Raw genomic sequence first — 24,845 nt, forward strand, 5'->3', positions numbered from 1 at the left:
AAACACACACACGTGCACAGACACACACACACACACACACGCTGCTTTGCTTCACAGGACACTGAAAGCTCTGCTGCACATTGTGCTGTAACACGGAGAGTTGTTTACTTTGAGCAACACGTTTTCCACTGAGGTTAAGTGGCTCCGTGGACACACACGTAGACACACACGTACACACACACGTACACAAACACGTACACACACACACGTATTATCCGATATTTCCAACTGGCCGTGTCTCCCTCACATCGTGTCCTTGTTTGGACGCCATCAGCGCCTGTTGTGTCAGACCTCACTCTTTGTCTTTGTGTAAACACAGTTGTCGAGTGGGCGAACACACAATGTTACTGTCACATCAGCAGCTGCTGGTTTTTCAGAATCACAATCAGAATTCTTTTAATTGCCAAGTATATTTGCACATTGCCTTGGTGTGGTTGGTGCACTCTACATAAATAAGAATCCGACATTAAACAACAATATAAAACAAAACAATATATACAGTGAGAGAGTTATGGGCACGTACAGTGCTAAGGTGCAGAGATTTTCTGGAATAGGCGGTGACCGGAGAGTTCAACCGGTAGAGTCCACACAAATATTCATTAACAAGGAAAACAGCTGTGTGTGTGTGTTGTTGTGTGTAAAAGTAAACGAGATGGATCCAGATACTGAAAACTAACCCAACTCATCTTTAATAAATATCCTATGCAGATATACTTCCTGATATATACTTTTGATTTGACTGTATATTATCTTTTCCCCCCTCAGGATTACGTCTGTGACTGACAGAAGGGAAATAGTTTACCCACTTTTCTATTTGCCTCTACATCACAGCCTACATACCGGGGGGGATTTCTCTTCCACTTATTACACCACCGTCGTCCTCAGGGGCTGGAAATCATGAACACACACATCTTCACGTGTTCAGCCATTACACATAGAGATGATTAAAAATGTTTCATTCCATCTGATCCTGCCCCGATAAACGTGACTTCAGACAAACAGACTCATATTTGTTGCATACGTTGAACTTATTTAACTCTTTTGTTGGTTTTGTTTACGCGACCTGACACGAAGACGCACAAACACTCAGCAGAATGTGTCAGTCACGATGTAGAGCGTCTGTCCCCGAGAGAACACAAAGAGAGCGACAACGATTCAAAGGCTATTTTAATACAAGGAATCTAGATCAGTCCCAAGTGTCTGCTGCTTTATCCGGCCGCTGATGAATATTGAAATTTTAAATCATCAATGTTAGGTCTCGAATTAGATCTTTGAATCGCATAAGTCTTGTTAGCTGTGGCCGAATCACTTCCTATCTTCACTTGATTGGTTTAGTTGCAGGTTTAAGGAGATTTTAATGTTTGAAAGAAAAATATCAAAATATAAAATTGTGTGTCCATAAACATTTAATTGCACCAAACAGGACGATGTCAGCTCAGTGTTGTTGGTGCCAACTCTTACAACTTGATATCAGCTGTGGTGTGTATCTACTGGGATATACAGCACAGCAATGGTTTAGTTGCAGGTTTAAGGAGATTTAAATGGAAATTAGCAATTTTTTGAATGATTTAAACTGCAATAAACAGGCTAATGTCTTCTCAGTATTGGTGCCAACTCTAACAACTTGATATTAGCTGTGGTGTGTATCTACTGGGATATACAGCACCGCAGAAATCCTTGACTTCGCTCCGGAAGTCCACATCCGCGTCCCGCGTCAGGTCTGTAAACACATCACCTCTCACATTGTGAATGAGCGTCCTGTTAATACACAGGCGTGTTTCACAGGCGTGTAAACAAACAGCCCTGGAGGTGTATCTCATTATGAGCCACGAGGAAACACTCGCCGCTTTCACAGGGAGCGAGTGGTGGTGTGGGTGAAGGGAGGAGAGGTGTTTCCGATGGGCAGGCGGACCCTCCACCCACCACCCACCGGCCACCAGCCACCGAACCTCCCACACAGCTAAAGGTCACCTGAGACCACACGGAACCCCCCCGGACCCCACAACCAGGCAGGCTGAGCAGGGGGCGGAAACACACAAACACAAAAACACAGAAATCCTGAAGGCCAGCTGTGCACGTCACACAGGATCCCTGAATATATATATTTAACTACAGTGGGGCAAAAAAGTATTTAGTCAGCCACCAATTCCGCAAGTTCTCCCTCAACTATGAGAGACAAAATGAGAAAAAAAAATCCAGAAAATCACATTGTCTGATTTTTAAATGTATTTGCAAATTATGGTTGAAAATAAGTATTTGGTCAATAACAAAAGTTAATCTCAATACTTTGTTATTTACCCTTTGTTGGAAATGACCGAGGAATTTATCAATTAATTCATAAAAATCCTACAATGTGATTTCCTGGATTCTTTCCCCCCATTCTGTCTCTCATAGTTAGAAGTTGAACCTATGATGAAAAGTACAGGCATCTCTCATCTTTTGAAGTGGTAGAACTGAGTAAATACTTTTTTGCCCCACTGTACAAGTACGACTACAAATATTTTGATTTTGAACACGTTTTATATGAAGCGTCAGTGTGAAGCAGACAGACACAAGCAAACTGTCTCAACTCTGAAAAGTTTTGCAGCTCGTTCTTTCAGGTACAGAAGTTACTCTCTCTCTCTCTTTTGTGAAGCACTTTCATACCTGAGTGATAAACTGTGCTTTCCTCCCGTTGCATCAGTGTTGCACTCGTGAAAGATTTCGTGCACAATTCACCAGCCGAGGTACGAGAACCTGAGTTGTCACGTACACGATGAACAGCTCAGAGCTGATATTCCCCCCCCACAGCAAACTGAGCACAGCAGAGAACAAGGACAACATACAAAACTGAGCGAGAGAGAGAGAAGCTGACGAAAAGATAAAGAAAGAATATCCTGCTAATTGTATCTTATCACTCAGCAGGATTCATATCTGCTCATGACACCAGAACACATAATTTCAAAATCTAAAATAAAGTACATACTGTGCATTCACATAAATAAAAAGTAAATCAGTAAAGTTTGAGTACAGGCGTAGACATTCTCGTCTTCAACCAAATCTTTAAAACTATGAAGCTTTAGATAAACACTTCTCATTAGAGGGTTTCTGGCATTCACCTGATTCTTAAGGTGTCCTGACTTCCTGGTGGCAGTGAAGTGTCCACAGCTTCCAACATCATTCACTGGAATAACAACACGTGGTTTGAGGAGAATGTTTCTTCAGCAGGCGTCGAAAACATGAAGATTTCCTGCACAGATTCATCCTGATTTAGTTTCTGTGTAAAACTCTTGGGCAGCAGCAGCACCAATCACGTGGTCTTCTCAATATTAAAGGGTCATTTAACCTTAATTACAGCAAAGACCTATTTTCCTCTGTTAAGTTCAGGAAGTGTAGGAAAGTAACAGTAATTCAAACTATAGTTTTGTGCCTGTAGACACATTTTGAGCACGTCTTAAAGTTTTGTGCATATCATTTGAGCATATGTAAAAACAATATATGTGGTGGTAAAAATATTTTTTGTTTCACCCTCAAATCTCCTATCTTCCCTTAACTGTCCACACTATATAATAAGTAATCTAAAGATATTTAGTTGTTATTGTTGCTTTCTTGTTCCATAACTTCACATCTTGTTCCTGCTCGTGGTTCATACTGAGGAGATGATTCCAATGGGACAGAGTTAACAGCACATTTCCTCTGAAAGTCATTTATGTTTCTGTGTTTGTGTTAGATTTCCACTCGCTGTGATTTCTCCAAACCACAACAACAGAGCTGTTAATCTATTTTTACAGCTTTTATTTGAAATTCACATCCATGAAAACTAAACTGAGTCTCACCCTTCGGAGGTTGTGTTCATTTAACTCGACAGAAAGAATAAAAACAAAAAGGCACACAAGGTTTTTTGGTAAAATATATACTTTTTTATTTATTTCTTCATACAAAGAAATATTATGAATGTTCAGTATTTAATCATCTAGAAACATCTGTTCCATTCTGGATTTGCATTGTGTGTAAAAATTAATTCCTTTTGTTGTACATACCACAAAATACTTGATTTACATGTCTTTTCTCTGTACATACAGATCTGCTAGTCTAGATACATATTATATTGTGGGTGAGACGAACATTTCAAAACGCCTCAGATCTCAGAACAGGTTGAATAAAACTCAACCGTAACAGATGTGGAGGAAACTCACGAGTGCAGGTTCTGTACTTTGCTCTCAGATATTCCCTCGGTCACGTGACCCTGACCCAAATCCAAATGCAGAACTCCATCAGTTACTTTCCTTCTAATGCAACAGCGTAAATGCTTTTTTTTTTAATAATCAGACATTGCACTAATGAAAGGGTGGGGGGGTGAAGGCTTTAAATTCTTAAGAACGGTTGCACAGGCAGAGGGAAAGAAAAGTACAGTGTCACGAGCCTCCATCTCTCCTGCAGCCGCTGGTCTGAGGCTGAACCAGCTGGTTCCACCATGAAGGTCAAAGGTCACCGTGCGTTGTAATGACAGGAGCAGGCTGACTGGAGGGGGCGGAGTTAAAGAGGCACAACATTTCCTTTAACTTCAAAACGCAACTAAAGCTGAGTGACACTCCGAGGTGTGAGAGTCTCCTGCGTGAGGACGGGCTCGTGAACATTCAGTCTCGAGCTCATGACGCCTAAATAATAAAAAATCCCTTTCCCGTGTTCGCTGCATTTCCATCAAGGGCCGCCGCCGCCACACGGAGCGTGCACAGAGCGGCGTGGAGCTGGTTCTCTCGGAACAGCGTGCCACCCGCTGCAGAGAGACGGAGCCGCACTTCAAAGAACCGTATCTTTTATATATATTTTTTTTTTACTCTCCCTCTTGCATATCAAGAATTCAGGCAGAAAGACGAAAACACAGAAGAAGCGGTGGTGGTGGGGGTGGTGGCGAAGGGAAGGGATGGAGGGATGAGGGGGGGACGGAGGATGGAAACGTGATATCAACCCAAAGCTGTTTTTTTTGTGTTTTTTTTGGCAACAAGTTGGGAGGTGAGATCAGTGGTGGAGGGAGGGAGGGGTGTGAGTAAGGCGTAAAGTAATTCGGCGGCACATGAGGATTTGTGATGACACCGGAGAGGTTAGACAATGATCCACCCCCCCTCCGCCTGAGGCCATTCCTGCTTCACTAACAAAACTCTTTCCTCTCCCTGTGATCTGCTCAGTGAAGAGATCTGAGACCGGGCCGCGGCCGATCGTCTGTCATCTTTTATATCTTCATGCTCCATTTCTGGCAGAGATGCACCTTTTCCATCTCATCGTGAATAAACAAGGCACATACACCTACCCGCCGCCCCCCCCTCCCCCTTCCTTTGCTGCTCTGCTCTCTACAACAAATCAAATGGCGTTCAAGGAAATTTGATTTAGACTCCGCGTGACCTTTGAACCCGGACGGATAGAACAGGAGTCTGACTCCGAGTCACCGCTGCTCCTAATGGAGGAGTCGGCTCGATTGATCTTCCAGTTACCTTTACCCAATTAGCATAATGTTAACATGGCCACTGATGGGACCCGGGACTGATGGGGTTTAAGGTTTGAGGGACGGGTCGTTCATTAGGAGCAGGCAGCAGGAGCGCTGAGGATCAAAGAGCAGCTGGATCCTCTAAGTATGAGCGACACAATGAGGATCAATTAGGACCTATTGATCCACCTGTTACTGAGAGGAGAGGGACACGAGATCTGCAGCTCAGGACGAAGACAGACAAAGATTTTGTGGTACGAGAAAGTGGAAGATCTGAGGCTGCAGCCACACTACAGTGTTTTCATTTGAAAATGGAGTTTGAAAAATGAAACGGTCTCTGTCAACGTAAGGATTCGTATCCGATAAATTTTTAGATCTCGTTTTATACCGAAATTGAATCACGTGACCACTAATGGACACATGTAAGTGGTTGAAGCTTTGTAAAATGCATCTGAGGCTCATGCTGTCATGTGATGGGAACTAAGGATCCAATCATCAAGCGTTTGTGAGCGTCAATGTTTGCAAACATCTACATTTCTACGCATTCAGACTCAAACTCAGCGTAAACATGAGTTTTTAAACTAAAACAGGACCATTTCCAAATGTCACTGTTTCAGCAGCTCTAAAACTCCAGAGTAATGTTGACTCCGGGAGTATTCTTCTTAATTTTCAAATGAAAGCCTGGTAGTGTGGACGTAGCCTTAGTGAAACAACTTGTAGAAGAATCACACTCAGGGTTCGAACAGGATGAAGTTGTGATGCATATAATAAATGAGGACGCACAATATGGATATGTGTTCTCCACTCTGTACCCGTAATACGGTTTTACATGTTCCACCAGTTTCTCCTCCAGTAAATCCACTGAGTCACAGGACCAGGAGAGAGAGAAACTCCAAATCAAAACGAGGAATGTTAAAAAAAAACATGGGTCAGATGTTATGTACAAATATGGTTAGGCAGCTTAGTGAATTAATTGCTTAGAAATAAAAATAAATTATTATAAAATAGATTTCTGTACATTTTACATATATATAGCAATATTTCCACATCTTGCCATTGAATTACAGAGGAAAAAACAAAAAAAAAACAAATCCAACAAAGTCTCTTCACAGGACCTTCACGTCAATCCCAACCAAAGTTGTGTCCCGTCATCTGGTAGAACTTCATGTTGAAGGGCCGGTAGAAGTCCCGGAGCCTCTGCACCACCTCGGGGTCAATGTTCGGGTGGGTCCTCCCTTTGGTTTTGCCCAGGCAGTGGGGCTTGCTGCTGCCCTCGGCCTTCTTCAGGCACGGGAAACCCTTGGTCTGGTTGAAGTAAAAGTGTTTGTCCGTGATGATGCGCTTGAGCCCCAGGAAGTCCTGCACGCGGCCCAGCTCTCCGGCCGGGTCGCTGATCAGCCGCTCGCCGCTCACAAACAGGATCTGGCCCATGGGGAAGTACTGCAGCCAGTTGTCCAGGTGCTTGGCGTAGATGCCGATCTGGACGGCGCTCCACGAGGTGTCGATGAGGCCCGTAGTCCTGTTTTTGAAGGTGAGGCTCTCGAAGGAGGGAATGTCGGGCTTCTTGGACAGTGTCTGTGTGTAGTCCGAGATCGCCCTGGTGACCGGGTCCCTCACCACCACGATCAGCTTGGTGTCCCGGGACATGGCGGAGATCCGGGCGGGAGCTTCTCTGGTCACAAAGTAGCTGGGGGTCTTCTCCATGGTGATCTGGCCCTCCAGGGTCTTGGGCATCAGCTCCCTGGGGAAGAGAAGGAGGAGAAAATGGAGGTGAGGAGAAGGGTAAGGTGGAGCGAGATCTTACATAACGTGATCAGGTTGATGGAGTGTGCTGCCTGTGTTTGGTCTTATTACAGGGCTGCAAAACCTATTAGTGCAACATCCAACATCAACAAGCTCACTGACAGAAAACAGAAAACCCTTATTTAATGCACATTCAAACACAGGGGGGGGGGAGAACATTTACAGGAAATTCCAAACATGAGCAAACCCTTAATTTAACCATATTAGGAATTAGGAGCCGGGTTTTCCCGACTCAGACTCCAGAATTCCCCCTTCGTCTGTTTGCAGCTGCAGCCTTAAAACAGCTTCCCCTAAATAATTTCCATTATGGATTATTCTAATTATGCATTTTTTTATGATTTAGCTTTCGGGAAGTACGAATCCTATCGTGTGATGTGTCGTCCCTGAGCTCATCTTTCTTCAAATACTGGATGTAATGTTTCAAAGTGGTTAAATCCAACTCCCTCTTTATACTACTGGAACACACACACACACACACACACAGACACACACACAAACACACTGTGCCAAGGTGCCGCACCCCCCTATCCGATCTGCTAAAAATCCAAAGTGCTATGGTGCTGAAAGATGATGAGGCTTATTTCAGAAAGAGAATCTGTTTTCTGACATGAGCGGGTTTGGGTTTTTCAGGGTTGGCCGATGTTCCTCCCCTCAGATCTGTTACATGCAGACGTATAATCACACAGCACTCGAGAACAAACGGTTCTGGAGGGAAAGTAAAAGCGCTCGGCTCTCTGGGTATCGGGTTTCAAAATTGGTGGCCAACCGCGGCGTCTAGATTATCGTGGAGGCGATAAGAGCGGTTTGACTGACGTGTTTCTGGTGCTGGATGGATAGGAAGGGATCTGACTATTTCCTGTAGGCTTTCACGGCTCAAACTGTTGATTGCTGATAACCGACACTTGAGGAACAACAGCAGATCAGCACTTTAAAGCACTAAAGTTGGAAAAAACAAAGGAAGACAGAGATAACCGAGGACACGGATCTGTCAGGGTGAAGCCGCTCTCGCAGATAACACTCAGGTTGTACCCTAAACCGTACCTTTGTTGCTCCAGCACTGATACACCATTGTGTGGACACTTGTATTGTACTGGTTCCCATTCAAATACTGTGTATTCACGCACTGATAAAAGCAACGACAACTGTCAGATTCATTCTGTGCCGCCACAAGTCTGCAACGTTCAATTCTTCCCCTGAGCTTCAGCAGCTCCTCAGGAAAAATATTCTCTAAAAGCCGGAATCTAGTTCATGTCCGACCGGCTCATGGCTAATTCATGGAACACCGTCTCTCTCCATCAATGCACATATTTGTGTGCGAGAAGGAAAGGGAGTGGCGAGAGGAAGAGAGAACATGAACCAGCGTTAAGGTAAACCAATAAAACGCCTGATGGAAATGGCGTTGGCAGATTTGTGTAATCCTAATGCAAGAGCCAGTGATCTAATTATGATAATATCTTCTTGATTGCCTGCACGTCAGCGGGCGTGGAGGAGACAGAGGGAAAGAAAGGCCCTTTCCCCAAACCTCATTAATAGCCCATTCAAATCAAAACAGATACAGCATGTGGTTTCAGGCGAGAGCATGACAGATCCTCCTGCCAGCAAAGCATGTCTGGAGAGAGCAAAACGCAAACAGCACATCGGGAGCACACGCACATTCACAACTGTTTATACAGCGTCTCTCTTGGATGTCTTCAAGGAACACGGACCCAACACGCTCCGACCAAACCCGCACGCCATTCGTCATCACGTCCACGCACACAATGGCGATCCTGCCTTTTTGTGTCATTCCTCGCGCTGAAACACGCACAAAGAGTCCAGGGCCGACGCCGAGGAGGCGAACGGCTTCTCATCTAATCCGATTTCAACATGACAATAGAGCGTGCAGATAGAGAGGAGGAGGCCCGAGCCACAATGTGCACAGTGATAGATTATGCTGATCCCAGCTCGTGGAATCCTTGTTTTATAAAAAAAAGAGAGAACGCATAAAACAAGAGGATGGTTCGGACAGCGAGGGAGAAAGAAAGTGGTGCAGAGAACTGAGAGAGAGAGAGAGAGAGAGAGAATCCTCAAGAAGTGCCCTGCCTAATAAAAGGTCTCTACCTCTGTGCTCCAGCCAAAAAGGCAGGAGAAGGGAAAAAGAGAGGGAAGAGAGAGAGAAGAGAGGAGGAGGATTTCAGTGGGACAAGTGGCTCTTGGAGTAAAAAAGAATAGAACGCATGAAACAAGGGGATGGTCGGACAGCGAGGGAGAAAGAAAGTGGTGCAGGGAACTGAGAGAGAGAGAGAGAAAAGAGAGAGAGAGAGAGAGAATCTGCCCCCCTCCGCCTAATAAAAAGATCTCCACCTCTGTCCTCCAGCCAAAAAGGCAGGAAGAGGCAAAAAAGAGGGAAGAGAGAGAGAAGAGAGGAGGAGGATTTCAGTGGGACAAGTGGCTCTTGGAGTAAAAAAAAAACATGAAACAAGGGGATGGTCGGACAGCGAGGGAGAAAGAGAGTGGTGCAGAGAACTGAGAGAGAGAGAGAGAGAGAGAGAGAGAGAGAGAGAGAGAGAGAGAGAGAGAGAGAGAGAGAGAGAGAGAGAGAGAGAGAGAGAGAGAGAGAGAGAGAGAGAGAGAGATGAACAAGGTGTTTATATGCACAGTAGTGAGTGAGAGAGAGAGAGAGAGAGAGAATCCTCAAGAACAGCCCTGCCTAATAAAAAGATCTCCACCTCTGTGCTCCATCCAAAAAGGCAGGAAGAGAGAAAAGAGAGGGAATAGAGAGAGAGAAGAGAGGAGGAGGACAAGTGGCTCTTGGAGAAACAATGGCCATTATTCTCCTTTTTGATTTATGAGCTGCTGCTTTTAGAGATTCCGTCAGCAAACAGGCGACTCCGTGACACCGCTCTCCTCTTCTTTCCTGCTTTTCTTTGAAAGTGAGCCATTGTCCCCGAGCGCAGGGGTGAGCAGGGCAGCGTTCAGGGCAGAGGAGGAGGGGGCCGGGGGTCCGAGGGAGGAGGAGGAGGAGGAGGAGGATGGAGGAAGATGGGGGGTGCTCATCCAGGGCTGAGAGGAGCACTTTCTCCGTCCCTCTCAAAACTCAAGGGGGAGAGAAAAGCCTTTTGGAGAGATCCTGAGGGGGAACCTGTGCCAAGATTCACCCTGTAAACTCCCCCCCCCCATGCCCCTCCCCCCACCCCTGGATACCAGAGACCTCCTCCAGCCTTCACGTGTGGGAAGCAGCAACAGCACAAACTGTAAATAACTAACCTGACCTCAGAAATTAGTACATAAAGCATTCAGTACTCAAAAGGCACTTCTGGCAAGAATGAGTGTTATAATATGGGAAATATATTTAAGTGTGTATTTACAGACGTCAGTATTTATGATTGAAAATCAACAATTACTATATATTATATCACCTCAATATTAACAGCTATGTACCACTTCAGATTGTCCAAAACTTTTCCTTGTTCTTTCATATTCATACAGACGACATTGGTCTTCAAATATATAACAGGCTATCTACATTTAATTTTAAAATACAATATTATACATTAGAAAAGCTAACCTATGTCATCAGGGGTAAGGCACAGGAATTTGAAGAGGTGTGGGCACCCCTAATGGACTTTCTCAGGCAACGGTAGATTATATCTATCTGTAGGGATATCGAGTGTGAGATTTTTATTTTATTTTATTTATTATTGTTATTATTTTACGTAGGTATGTATGTTTGTGTGCGTGTTTATCTTTATTTTTTTTATTTATTTTTTTTTATTTTAATTTTGTATGTATGTGTATGCAGTCAAGTTCGCCTGCATTTCATTGTGCAACTTGTGTGGTATTTGTCAATGTGTTTTGTAGGTTCTTATTGGAAATTATTAAAAAAACATTGTTCAAATTAAAAAAAAAATACAATATAATAAAGTTAGAGGGGAAAGCAGCAGTGAAGTCAGCACTCTCTCGGTCACTCCTGCTTTTTACGAGTGCTCTTTTCCCCCCCCACCCTGCACCTTTGTCCATTGAGGATGTTTCCCAGTTGAAGGACAAAACACCAGTGATAAGACGCTAAGCAGAGCCCCCCCCCCTGTCACATGACGGCATCAAACGGGGGGGGGCGGACCGAGTGGCCCTTTGGCTCTAAAGAGCTCTCGTCCTGCTGCAGATAAACGACAGGAGACGGGTGATTTCTGTCTGATGCTCCTGTCACGTTTGATCTGATGATAACACACTGATGCCGCTGAGCAGTCGACTGAATGTCTAGTTATGCTTCCAGACAAAAGATGGAAAAAAATCACTGGGCGGCGTGTGCCTGTCGATTTCCTGTTTGCTACAAAAGGTTTCGTCAATTGTCTCACGTGTCTGGATGTTGAAAAGGATTTGAATCGCAAATGAGCGTTTTGTTTATTTGAATACAGACAAATCAGAAAAGGCATTTTGTATCTCCGTCTAAGGAGGGAGGGAGCGGCTTTCACCTTGCGGGCGTTTAAAAGCTGAAGATGTCTGGTGTCTAAAGGGTTTGAGGACCCTCGAGTGAGCGTTATCCCCCCCGAGGGAGGCGACACCACCTGAAACAACAACATGCACTAAACAGCCCTTCAAGTCGCTCTGAGCAGAGGAGGATTCAACCTCTCTGACTGAACCAGGAGGAGAGAATCAAACAAATAAGCACTTCTGGGACTCGCTCCTTTACATTAAACACTCCACAGTGGCCACTCCACTCTTCACCCCGCCCCCCCCCATTGATCCCTCCAGCTCCCCTGACCCCCCGGCAATCAGGCCCCGAGGAGCGATAGCAAAGTGACACTTCACAAGTGGGAATAAAGGAGAGGGAGCGAGAAAGAGGGACGAAGCAGTGAAAGGCGGCCTTTCTTTTCCGAGGGCCTCTTAGCCCGAGCCCTCGGCTTGAACCGATGGGAGAAGCGGTTTCTTTTTTCTTTTTCTTTTTTAGAGGGGAACACAAAGAAACATCTTTATCCCTTATTTGATGATAAGGATCTTGATTCTCCAAGAGTCGAGGAAGCAGGAGTGTGATGTGCAAACTCAAACGAAACACATGCATTTTACATTTCATAAACCAATCTCTTTCCTGGTGTTTTGAGAAACCCAGTGAAAATGATGGTGGATGCAGATTTCGTAGGTTTGTTGCATGGAATCATGGAGGAGTCCGAGCAGCGTTTAGAAGGAGGAGCCTATTTGCACCAAATTGATCTGTACTAGCCAACGCATTTATGTAACGCACATTAATAAAGACACACACATGCTCCAAGGCTGCTGCTGAGGGAGGAACACATCTGCCGGCTCACTGGATATTTTCAAAGCACATACAGAAGCCCAGACATTTTGAAATACACTCCAGTGTGAGCCCGGCAGCCCTGACATTATATTCCACCACAGAGCATCATGGCTTTGGCTGTAAATTAAAAGAATAAGAAACGATGGTTTATGACGCAGTCGGTCGAGCTCAGAAGCAGCGAGAGCAGACGAGCTCCGGCTGCAGAGACAGAAGCTGCATCTGGTCTCGGAGCCGGGTCCAGGTGTTAGTGTGAGGCCACTTAGAGACTTCTGACAGTTCGTTTCCTGGCTGAGAAGAGCCAGAGATCGCTGCTTAAACGTGAGATCTTGCAGGAGCGTATGCTGAAGAGAGGGGGGGGGGGTGTTTGTGTATCTGTATCGTACACGTCTCTGGTTTGGAGCTGCAGTTTTCTGTTTTCTGTCTGGTTGCAGTAAAACATGCACGGGCTTTTTTCTGCACGGGCTACATCTTTCACTCAAACTTCACCTGATCGGGGTCAACCGGCTTCACGTTAACTGGCTTCACTGGGTAACCGTGTCACTGGGAACTCTGGGAAGTGGGCTGAGTGGAAGACCCTCTGAATCTGAATCATCTGTCTGCTAAGAGAGATGAATAATGCAGGCTGGCCTAGTATCACACACTCAGACCTGGATGGCGAGGTCCTGCATGATATAGGAGGGAGGAGACAGATGAATTCCTCCTCTGGATTACTGGGACTGTTTTTCAGCTGCACCTTTATTTCTTGACTGATAAAGTCTTTTTCACTTTTCTTGCCCGTTTGCTTGATTCTTTTCCAATGAAACTTGGTAGAGGAATCTCTTAGGAATCTTACTATAGATCCTCTGGTGCAAAAGAGATGAATAACAACACATTTAGAAGCTCGTATCTCTGGATATCAGCCCTGACCGATGGTGAGACAGAGACAAATTGCCAATGTTACGAGATGATTGACAAGAGAGGAAAGATAGGAGGGAGGAGAGAGATGAATTCCTCCTCTGGATTACTGGGAATGCTGCTGTGGAACGAGTCTGCAGACTGGTTTTCAACTGCACCTTTGTTTCTTGACTGAATAAACTTTGGCATTTGCTTGATTCTTTTTCAATGAAACTTGGTAGAAGGATGGAAGCAGTATTGCAGATAATCAACACTACTTGCACTACATTCAAAGAAGAGGAATCTTACTATAGATCCTCTGGTGCAAAAGAGATGAATAACCTCACATGTAGAAGCTCGTATCTCTGGATATCAGCCTTGACCGGAGGTGAGACAGAGATAAATCGCCAATGTTACGAGATGATTGACAAGAGAGGAAAGATGAAGAGAAACCCATTAGTGCAACACAAGCTTTTCCTTTTCATGTGAAACACTCGTACCTGCAGAGAAAACCAGAAAATCAGCCCGTGGTTCAACTGCTCACAGATTAAATAAAACTCCGACTAGATTACTGGGAATGCTGCTGTGGAACGAGCCTGCAGACTGGTTTTTAACTGCACCTTTGTTTCTTGACTGAATAAACTTTGGTAGAAAGTCTCTTTCACTTATTTTGCCCGTTTGCTTGATTATTTTCCAATGAAACTTGGTAGAAGGATGGAAGCAGTATTGCAGATAATCAACACCCCTACTTGCACTACATTCAAAGAGGAAACTTACTATAGATACTCCGGTTCAAAAAGAGATGAATAACTTCACATGTAGAAGCTTGTATCTCTGGATATTAGCCCTGGACCAATGTTACAAGATGATTGACAAGAGAGGAAAGATGAAGAGAAACCCATTAGTGCAACACAAGCTTTTCCTTTTCATGTGCAACACTCGTACCTGCAGAGAAAACCAGAATATCAGCCCGTGGTTCAACTGCTCACAGATTAAATAGAACTCCACTCTTAGCGTCTCCACAGCAACAGCGACTCAGCAGATTGGTCAAACTGCTCTGAGCCTTTGTCTTGCTTCTCGCTCGGTGACACTTTGACACTGTGAGTCCTGGTCGGGTTGATGAACGCCGACTCCCAGACCTTTAACTCCATCATGAAGCCGCTCCATGTCAGAGCAGCCTGGGAATCCACTGACCCTCCACGTAAACACAACAGTTAACCCCACCGGCTGCAACCCGTCCATCCATCACGTTCCACTGGAACCAGGGAGTCGTTGAGCACTTTTTTCTTTTTCTAAATCGTAGCGTCAATCATAGGAGAGAGAGAGTGAGTGATGGAGAGAGAAGGAGAGAGAGAGGGAGAGAGAGAGGGGGAGTCTCGCCTTGCGGTCACAGACCTTCCACAATGGTTTCAGGCTCAGACCCAGACTGGTTTTGGAGCCAACATCAGACACTAGTACAGTAGAATAAATAAATAGAGAAGTAACCACGGCGTATAGAGTCATGGACGACATGTCAGACACCCTCTGTGGTGTTTTAAAAAATATGTAAGCGAGGCCGAGCCACCCGTCCTGTCACTGCGGTCGCTCGGTGACATTATCCAACTCGATAAGCAACTATCGTTTTTCCAAACCGGGGGAAAGAAACAATCTGCTTCTGAGGATATTTGTTGAGATTTTGGCAGCTTTTGGCGAACAGGAATGTGAGCAGCCTGGATCCTCGTGGCAAATGCGACCGCCTGGAACATTACCGAGTGCTTCTCACCCCACAGTGGAGCCAGGGAGCCCACCATGTGGTATAAATAAAGCAGAGGAGTTGGTGAAAAGAAAGGAGGAGAGCAGGAACACCTCCTCCCTTCCTTCTTCTCAATATGCAACAGTCCGTCTAGGGGAGGGGTTTTCAAAGATGGCGTCCGAGAGGCTTCATTTCATTTTTGGTTTTAAGGCTCAAAAGATTCCCGTAGTTCTCACCACAACACGAGAGGAGTCACCTGACACGTCCCGGGCGACTGGGCTGTAGTCACTCTGCGTGCCACTCACACACACACACACACACACACTAATACACACACACACACTCACACTTGATGATATCACCCAGAATTTGCTTAGCGCTGGTAATCCTCACTAATCAGCGTGTTTGCTCTGGGTGTTTGCCGAGGGTGTTAGCCTCGGAGCCGGCCTCACATTCCAGCGCTCCATCAGAAGTTCGCCAGGGCGTGAGCGGCTGACAGCTCCGACCGAATCCAACCCACGGAAACAATGAATAGATAAATAAATAATAACAACAGGCCGAGCAAAAAGTGAGGTGTTACAGGTGAGGACTCGGCGAATGTGTGTGTTTGTGTGTGTGTGTGTGTGTGTGTGTGTGTGTGTGTGTGTGTGTGTGTGTGTGTGCAGGCAGAATCAGCCAGTCTGACTGATTTCCTGACACTTGACACGCACCAAGAGGCCCACGACTCCTTGATCTATCTACAGCGAAAAAAGATGAATAAAAGATGAAACAGACTCAAGAAGAACATACATGCCACCACCCCCCACTCCCGAGATGCAGAGACAGTCACTCACACACTCACACACACAGACACACACACAGACACACACACAATGAGAAGCAAGCTGCTTTGCATCCTGTTTGAATCTGCTGTCATCCGTAACCGCCTGCACACCTTTTGTGGAGACAGGTGAACTACAAAGAGTGTGTGTGTCTGTGGTTGTGTGTGTGTGTGTATGTATATGAAAGAGAGAGAGAGAGAACGAGGGGGATTTCCTCTCTTCTTCTGTGTCTCACTCACTCAGCAGAAAAACCATCTTCCTGTGTGTCCTCACACTGCAGCTGTTGTTGCAGGTTAATGATTTACAAATTCCCGAAGTCGCCCCCCCCCCGCCCCCTCCCGAGCTAACGTGTCATTAGCTACAACGAGGAACGATAAGTCGTGAACGTTAGAGCGGCAGCGAGCAAATCCCGAGGTCGCCCTTTTTGTTTTCTTTGGACTCGAGCCTCCATGTTGTCTTCTGCAATATCTCCTCCCGTCCCACAGACAAGATGATTACTGTGAAGAACAACAAGGATCGGTTTTAACTGTTTCTGCTGCCAAACAAACAGACTCAGCTCAGAGTCTTGTTTCGGGGTTTGCGTTTGTTTCAGTCGAGTTGCAGAGAGCGATGACAAATGTTCTCACCCCTCCGCTGTAGCTCTATCAGCGAGCCTCTTGGTTCTGAGTGAAACAGGATCTGCTTTAACTCCGTGCCAGGAAGACAAGCTATTTTGCGAAAAGGGAGCCGACAGAAAATGGAACGCAGGCATGTGGGGGAAAAAAAAAAGATGTTTGAGAAATGCCAGAGTTTTCTACATGTCAGCTCTTGGCCAGAGGACTTCAGAAGAAGTTTGTTTTCACCACAGGTTTTTTTTTTTCCTGTCTCTTTTTCATGCGATATCCACTCGTATCCAGAGAAGTCCACCAAAACTCCACAATCCTCTCAATCTCTATTTCTATTCTTACCTGGATTTGATTAGAGGCAGAAGTAAAAGCCTTAGAGCGTGTCGACAGAAGTTCATTCAAAAAACTGAGACAAAACATGAAAACTCCTTATCCCACAATCTGACGTTTCAACCAAAGATCACTTATAACTGTCACTGGGTTGTTGAATGCACTCCACCAAGGACATGTCTGTTTGTTTACAAGATTACGCAAGATTCATGGATCTCGTGTGAAATTTGAATATAAGGGTAATGTTGGGAAAAAGGTTTGCGCTCTATTAGGCTGTTTTTGTAAAAAATGTGAAGTCAGGGCCGAAGTTTCTCGGGTGCAGTTTCCAGGACTGTCTCCAGATTTCATTGATTCCAACGAGTGAGAGAAAAACTACAGGCGGTGGAAAGTAATTGGAATGGAGGAGTTTGGGCCGAGTCTTGTCTGAGTTGAGCTAGAGTTGAGCTGAAGTTGAGCTGAAGTTGAGCTGAAGTTGAGCTGAAGTTGAGCTGAAGTTGAGCTGAAGTTGAGCTGAAGTTGAGCTGAAGTGTCCTCACAGCTCCTGCAGCCGCTCGGGAGCGAGTGCATCTGAAGGGAGAGAGTGACTAGTGTCGAGCCGCCGTGGTGCAGTGAGACAACTCAGGGCTTCTAATGAGCTCTGCTCTTTTACCGCCAGGCTAATGGAAACCTCAGGAGACCTCGCTCTCTCTCTCTCTCTCTCTCTCTCTCTCTCTCTCTCTCTCTCTCTCTCTCTCTCTCTCTCTCTCTCTCTCTCTCTCTCTCTCTCTCTCTCTCTCTCTCTCTCTCTCTCTCTCTCTCTCTCTCTCTCTCTCTCTCTCTCTCTCTCTCTCTCTCTCTCTCTCTCTCTCCGTGTGTGTGTCTGTGAGTGTGTGTGTGTCCTCCTCTCTCCCAGAGGCAGGCACACTCCTCAGCACTCTAATGGCTACCTCTGGGACTTAATACCTGGGACAAGTGAGGATTTACAGGTTTACTGTCATCACTTTCTCCTCCTCCTCTTCCTCCTCTTCCGCCACAACACTCTCTCCTTCTTTTCCGTTCCACGAGAGAGCAACTCTCCGACTGTGTTTTTTAAAAGCAGAATGACTAACAAAGCCATAATTCCAGTGTTTGTTTCCCTCAGCCTCCGGCGAGGGTGGAACAGTTTTTAACAATACGCCAAAGCGGGTTTGTGTAGCGGCAAACGAATGACCATTAATCCTGGAGGGAGGACGTCTGGTTTTGTTCTGACATGTGGAACAACAAATGATCACCTTGTTAAAGAAGGGCCTGATTCACAGGTTGCTTCCTCTCCTCCTCCACACACACACACACTCCTCTGTAAGTCGTTCATTGTTGTCGATCTCTCGCTGTCATTGTTGTCATCGGGATGAGAGCATAAAGCGATGAAGTCGTACTGTAGCTGAGTCTCTGTGTGCGAGCGACCACAAACAATAGTCGGAGCTTTTCTAAAACGAGTGTGTGCCCTCGTGTTTCTATCGACTGCATGAATTCACGAGTGTGCGTGTGTGTGTTTGTGTCTGTGTGTGTGTGTGTGTGTGTGTGTGTGTGTGTGTGTTTGTGTGTGTGTGTGTGTGTGTGTGTGTGTGTGTGTGTGTCTGACAGCAAGTTCCTGTGAAGCCCTGTGGCGTCTGTGCTCAGCTCCAGCAGGAGGTTCCTGTCCGTGGCAGCCATATTGTCTTCGCTGCCGCGGGCAGTGTTCACTGGACACCGTCAGGAGGAGTAAAGGGTGGCGGGCGATATGCGGGGGGGGGGCGGGCCACATTGCATCTCAGCCCCTCCCCTATTCACGGATCTCCCCTTTCACAATCAACCGCTCGTAATTTGGGGATGAAAGCCGCCTTTTCACTGTTCCTCCACCCCCCCCCCCCCCCCCCCGGTTACTCTCTCTTCTCACACGGGCCACGGCAGCTTAGGCAGCAGGAGAGAGAGAGAGAGTTCCTGACCAGAGTTCCTCTCCGGGAACAGAGGAGCCGGCTCGTGGTCAGCGAGGCCTGCAGCCGGGAGCTCGACCCGGGGATTGGACGATCCGAGCATGACGTGCGACTATTCGGCGTAGATGCACAGCTGGAGAGAAGCGGTTCACGAGGGAGGGATTCATGAGGAGGACGAGGAGGAGGAGGAGTGGGGAGGGGGTTGGCGAGTTCGGCCAACACAGAGGCGCGGTTTGAGAATGCTGGTTTTTTGTATGTTGGCCGCTCCAGCTGAGGGGTTTGAGCGGAGGATGTGAACCTGCTGTCAGCTGAACGGTTGGCCGGCCGGGCGCTCGGTCCCCCGAGGAGCCGGCGAGTTCCAGGAATCAGGGAACAATCCCAGCGCCAGAGGATCTAATCACCCCGACGCAACATGGGAACAATCCAGAAGTTTAACCGAGTTAGAGGCCACTCAGAGCTCCAGTGATTCCGTGACGTGTTTAAGACAAAACCTCATTTACATAACTGTCCTGTCATACTATTGTTTTCTTCAAGGAGCAGCCATGGAGTCCCCAGTGGGGCCTGTGGCGTCCAGCGGCGTTCTGCAGATGGTCAACACACAGATCCTGTCAGGGAACAGACGTGAGCCTGACCCCAGCCGGACGCCATCAACCCATCCCTTCACATTCCCTCCAATCAGGCCTGACCAATCAATACCGGCTCTCCCAGAGGAGCCGGGGCCATGGAGACGTTTGCGTAGGCCGTCTGAGCGCTTTCCTTCTTTCGTGGCAGGAGGTTAAAAATGATTTGTGAGTCCGCAGCTGAGCCCGGTGCACACACATCACACTTTCTCTCCACCTACAGACTCTGAACGCAGCGTCCCGTGTGTGCAACCACCGGCGCTGGACGTGTCGTTCGGTCTGATGCCTTTCACTGGCGCCCTCAAAGAAGCAGGTGGCCTCTCTCGCCATTCAGAGGAAGGAAGCAGGGGCGAGGTCAGCGGCAGCAGATAGTGGACGGGTCACCTGCGTGGAAACAGGAGCCCCCCTGCTGTGAGCAGATAAAGGGACGAGCAGCGATCCAGAACCGAGCCTGACAGGGAGCAGCAGACTGGCTCCAGAAACCAGCGCTGGGCGTGAACACAAGATAACGGCTTTCAAACAACTTCCGCAAACATCCTCTGTCTGATAGATGTGTTTATTTTTTCATTCTAACAATGCTTCACTTGTTCTCGGGTCGTGTGGAACTTCAAGGAGCCTCAACTGAAGTCGCTTTTTTTACAAACTTCCCAGTATGGAGATCAGCTGAATGACGGACGATCATGAGTTCCACTTGAATAAACTTCACCCTAATAGAACACAACACCATATGGCATTAAACTCCATTAAGCTCTCTATCCGACATGTTCCTGTGAGCTTCCTGTTTAATTCTGAAGCCGCTCCGAGGGAGGAGGAGCGGCGGCGGCGAGCTGAGACCAGAGCGCCGCGACACGACAGCAAAACCACAGCACACTCATTATATATCAAAGCCCCTTCGAAGCCAATAGCTCCAAATGGAATATGAAGGCAGCGACGTGCACCACAGAGTGACAGGACGGGACCAGGGCCGCAGTCAACAAGGGTTAGGAGTCAATAAAATACCTCGTGTTTAACAGGGAAAAGAGAGAACTCTTAACTTCTTCAAAAGTGATATATATACATACAACTGCTAAACTCAAACTAAGTTAAATCCCATTTTACTTTTTCTGGGGTGTATTGGTTTCTACTCGTCTTCCTTCATCTTCTCTTCCTTTAATTTGTATTATTCTCTTTGTGAAACCGTTTGTATTCTCCGGTTTGAAAAGTGCACAAAATCTTCTTGCAACATTATTTTTAATGAACTTAAAAATATATAAATACAACAGGACTTAAGTCATAGCTTCTTCACCAGGTGCTCATCCTGCTTGACTCGAGGGATTTATCTTTTCAGGAATTCAAACGTCGAGTTGAAGATAACCCTCGTTGCACTCTCACCACACCACCAAACAAATACAAAGTTCCTGTTCACATTGAGTGTGTGTGTGTGTGTGTGTGTGTGTGTGTGTGTGTGTGTGTGTGTGTGTGTGTGTGTGTGTGTGTGCTCCTCGGGCCCACGTTCATGCATGACCTCACAGTGAAAATGTGTACCTCCTGATTCAAGGACCCTCTCGGTCAAAAGCATGAATCATGTGTTTGTCTTTGGCACAAATAAAAACTGTCAAAGAACATCAGAAATCCACAATAACACTTGTTATCACCACCTCCATTCATTCTCTACCTCCCCACCCACCCCTCCTCTCTCCCTCTTTCTCTCTCTCTCTCTCTCTCTCTCTCTCTCCGCTGCCTCTTCCACTCTTCTCTCGCTCCCTGGTGGAGCTCCAGCTCTAAATGTGCGTCCACTGGGGAGAGGCCAACATGATGCAAGCTGGCAACAACAATTGAAACGCAGGGAGATTGTGCAAAATGAACAAACATGGAGGTGAAGTTGCTCAACACACACACACAGACACACACCCTCACACACACACACACACACACACCCTCACACACACACTCACCACGGTCCCATCATGTTCCCACAGAATAAACTTGCAATGTTTTGCTCATTTAGAACATTCCAGTGTCGTCTCTGTGTTTCTGGTCCTGATGGGAAACGTTGGACCATCGACTCTAACTGGTCTATCCTCACAAACTATGAAGCAACAGGAACAGTTTACTTTTCCACCAGCTGTTCCACTGAGACCTTTCTAACGGCAGCTCTGAAGCATGGAGAGACACATTTCACATTCTGAGTGCAGCTCTACCAAACACTAGAGTTAATCGATTATTGCATAACCGCCTCTGTTTACATATCCTGCGGCAGCATAAAATGTAAATAACGCCCAAAAATTACACACAGGAGTGGATTTTTCTTCCAGATTGTTTTCAGTTTTCACAGTAGAATGAAAAGTTAAACTCCACCATGTGTTTTTCTCTGTGTGTGAGTTGTGAGGAGGCAGATTTTGGCACCAACAAGACAGAAAATATGACTTAACTTGATTTTAGCCTCAGAATCTGATGCATGGACACTTCAACTCTATCCCAACAGAAAACCTGGAGTCATGAATCTGTGACATGGCTGAAGAAGTGGTAAATGTCATGCTCTGAAAAACTAGAAGACGGCAAATTGTTTTCACGATTTCCTCATCCAGTTGGAAATGCTGGTGGAAGTGGGGTTAAAAAACAGCAAAGCTACAAAAGACCTGCAGTAAATCGCTGCTTCTATCAAAGCACTCTTTTATTTTGAACGCTGCCAACACTGGGGTTCCTCTTTTCTCATCATGTCCAACATCGCTGGGGCCTCTTCAAGGTTTCTGCATATTTAACGTGCAGAATGAGAAAATTGGGCCAAATCCGTTAATTCCAGGCACAGCTTTTTCTCCCCCATGAATTTGTAACTTTTAGAAGTTTTACTCAACTTTTAAAAGTTGGTGAAAATTTTAAACTTTAACCAAACTAGAGGCACAAGACTAGATATTTTAAGTATTTAAAAGAGGGAAATGGCTGATAAAAGTAATTAAGAATTTAATTAATTAAATAAATCTGCAATTCATGAGCGATAACAACCAAAACAATTAAAAAACAATTAAACAATTACCTCACTCAGACACAATTATCACTAGAAACAATCAAATAAAAAGCAGATGGGATATTTACAAAATAAAATAACTGTCGTGTGGCTACTTTCGTTTCCTTTTACGAGTCTGTGACCTGCAGCCATTACTGTCCTTCTGCTCGTTAGAGAAACACTTTGTGATGTTAATGAAAAGGATAATGTTAGTTTGTGGACCTCTGAGGATGTTTGACGGGTTTGTTGAGGGTTTTGTTCGGAGCAGGATCCGCACTTTGTCTTGTAGATCTCGCTTCTGGATGCGTTTAAGGCCCGAGAGCCCATTGACATGAGAATAGAGCTCTCACATCTGGGAAAACTATTTAGTTTAATATTCTACTAAAGGAAACTGTAGAATATAATATCTGTTTTTTTTTTTTTATTCTCAAAAATGGCTACAAAAAAGTTTGGATGGTTTCTTGGAGTTGGATTTTATTGAACCTGGATCTGTGAGATTAGTGTTAAATGTGCAATGTACACAAAACCTCACAAAACAAATGAAGTTAACACGGTTCATTGGGTCTTTGTCAAAACAAACGCAGCAGGTTATAAGAGCTGGAATAAGCAGAACTAGAAGGCGAAATCTTATTTTGTGTGCAAGAAATACAATATAATTAATACAAAAATAACCTACTTGCATCAGAATATTAATAAAGCAGATGAATCTGGATTTAACTGGACAGAAACCCGTTGGAAGACGCTTCACGCTGAAGGTGCAGTGTTGCTCTGTGTCCAATAGAGATCACTGCGCGTCGCAGAAACACAGGACCGGGATCTGAAGCTGCTTCAGCCCGACTCGTTTCAAGATTGTTTTAAATTAAATTACACGCATAATTAAAGAAAAAAATCAGTCTGCAATCAAACGTTAAAAATCGTCTGAGAGGTTTAGTTAATGATGCGTAATCTGTGATATCAGCCTGGTGCGTAAAGTGTCCAAACCGTGTTTACTGGCTTCGTGGAATAAACTCAAACTCCTGCTGGATAATAATGAAAAATAATACAAATGAAACTGCTCTATATTTATGAGGTTAAAATGATTTTCATTGTGAACTAATCTGGAGTTAATGCCACTGAGACATCGACTGAAGAAAACTATTAAAAAAACCTGAAATAAATATAATAACACAAGTTGAACCATAAGCTTCAGCTCTGTGAGGCAAAATTAATCTATTTATCAAAGATATAAAATCATCCATCTCGATCCCAGAAGCCTTTTCTCTCATTCCATGCACCCATGAGCCACTGAAGGAGTCTGTACCTGTACCACTCCAGCCCGTTGTCGTAGTTGCGGTCGAAGAAGTGCGGCTCCGCTCCCACGGCCCTGATGTCCGGATGCACCCGGAGGAACTCCAGCAGAGCCCGGGTGCCTCCCTTCTTCACCCCGATGATCAGAGCCTGCGGAAGCTTCTTGCTCCCGGAGCCGTTGGAGAAGCTGGACATGGCGCTGGGCTCCGGGGCTCTCTGCTGCTGGTCCCAGTCCTCGGCCCGGTCCCGGTCCCGCTCCGGGTCCCGGTCCTCCTCGTTGAGCAGGTCCCGGGACACCCCGGTGCGGAGGGACGGCTCCTCGTAGTCGCTCTCCACGTCCTCCCACGGCTGCGGGACCTGGTGTCCGAGCAGCCGGGACACCAGGTCCGTCCTGCCCGCCGCGGGGACAGCAGCCTCCCGGGCCCCCCGGGGACCACCGTCCGCCGCCAGGGTGGGCATGGTGGAGCAGTAGCCCACGCAGGAGTACAGCATGTAGACCCAGAGGAGGAACATGATGCTGAGCAGGACGAGCTTCTTCTTCACGGGGCTGCAGCACAGACACACCGGCCTATATTCCATAAGCCTCTCGGGTGAAAATCATATCCCAGCGGCGCATATTGCCCAAGTCACTCCCGGTTGCACCACGAAGACCGGCGCGCAATTACGCACATGCCCTCCTGGAAACTGACCAATTAATAAATAAATGTGCACCTCTAATGCACTAATGGGACCCGAGGAAGAGATAGATCCAGGGATGGAGACGCATGGAGGAGATGTTCAGCGGGGCTGTGGAGCTGCGCTGCTCCGGGATCATCTCAGGTTCCTCCGAGCCGCTGATGGAGATCCAGGTTTTATACTGGGAGGGAGGGAGAGTGACAGCAGGAACAGCCAATCACATTGCGACGATGGTGAACGAGCAGTCGAGTGTGGCCAATCAGAGGGAGGTGAGTGGGCGGGGCCTGGCGGTGGGAGCGTGGAAGAGACGAGTGCGACTTGAAGTTTGGAAAAGTTTCTTATTGGACGTGAAAAGCAACAAAGTGAAGTTTTACGCGTTTGGTTGATTCGGTTTAATTTAGACCGATTTCAGGTTTTAGTGCGAAGTTATTCTGACGCGTTTCTGCTCAACA

At 46.2% G+C, this 24,845-nt stretch overlaps 1 protein-coding gene across 1 annotated transcript; it reads right to left on the reverse strand.

The window, feature by feature from the left end:
* Nucleotides 1–5,311: 5,311 nt before the first annotated feature.
* Nucleotides 5,312–24,528, reverse strand: LOC133028001 (heparan sulfate glucosamine 3-O-sulfotransferase 3B1-like). The gene is made up of 2 exons (XM_061095192.1): nt 23,732–24,528; nt 5,312–7,202 (listed from the first exon to the last, which is right to left on the reverse strand). Exons 1-2 carry the CDS (start codon nt 24,295–24,297, stop codon nt 6,584–6,586), a joined length of 1,185 nt encoding a protein of 394 aa, XP_060951175.1. The 5' UTR covers nt 24,298–24,528; the 3' UTR covers nt 5,312–6,583.
* Nucleotides 24,529–24,845: the final 317 nt, after the last annotated feature.

This window comes from Limanda limanda, chromosome 21 (genome assembly GCF_963576545.1).
Source record: "Limanda limanda chromosome 21, fLimLim1.1, whole genome shotgun sequence".
NCBI classification, from domain to species: Eukaryota; Metazoa; Chordata; class Actinopteri; order Pleuronectiformes; family Pleuronectidae; genus Limanda; species Limanda limanda.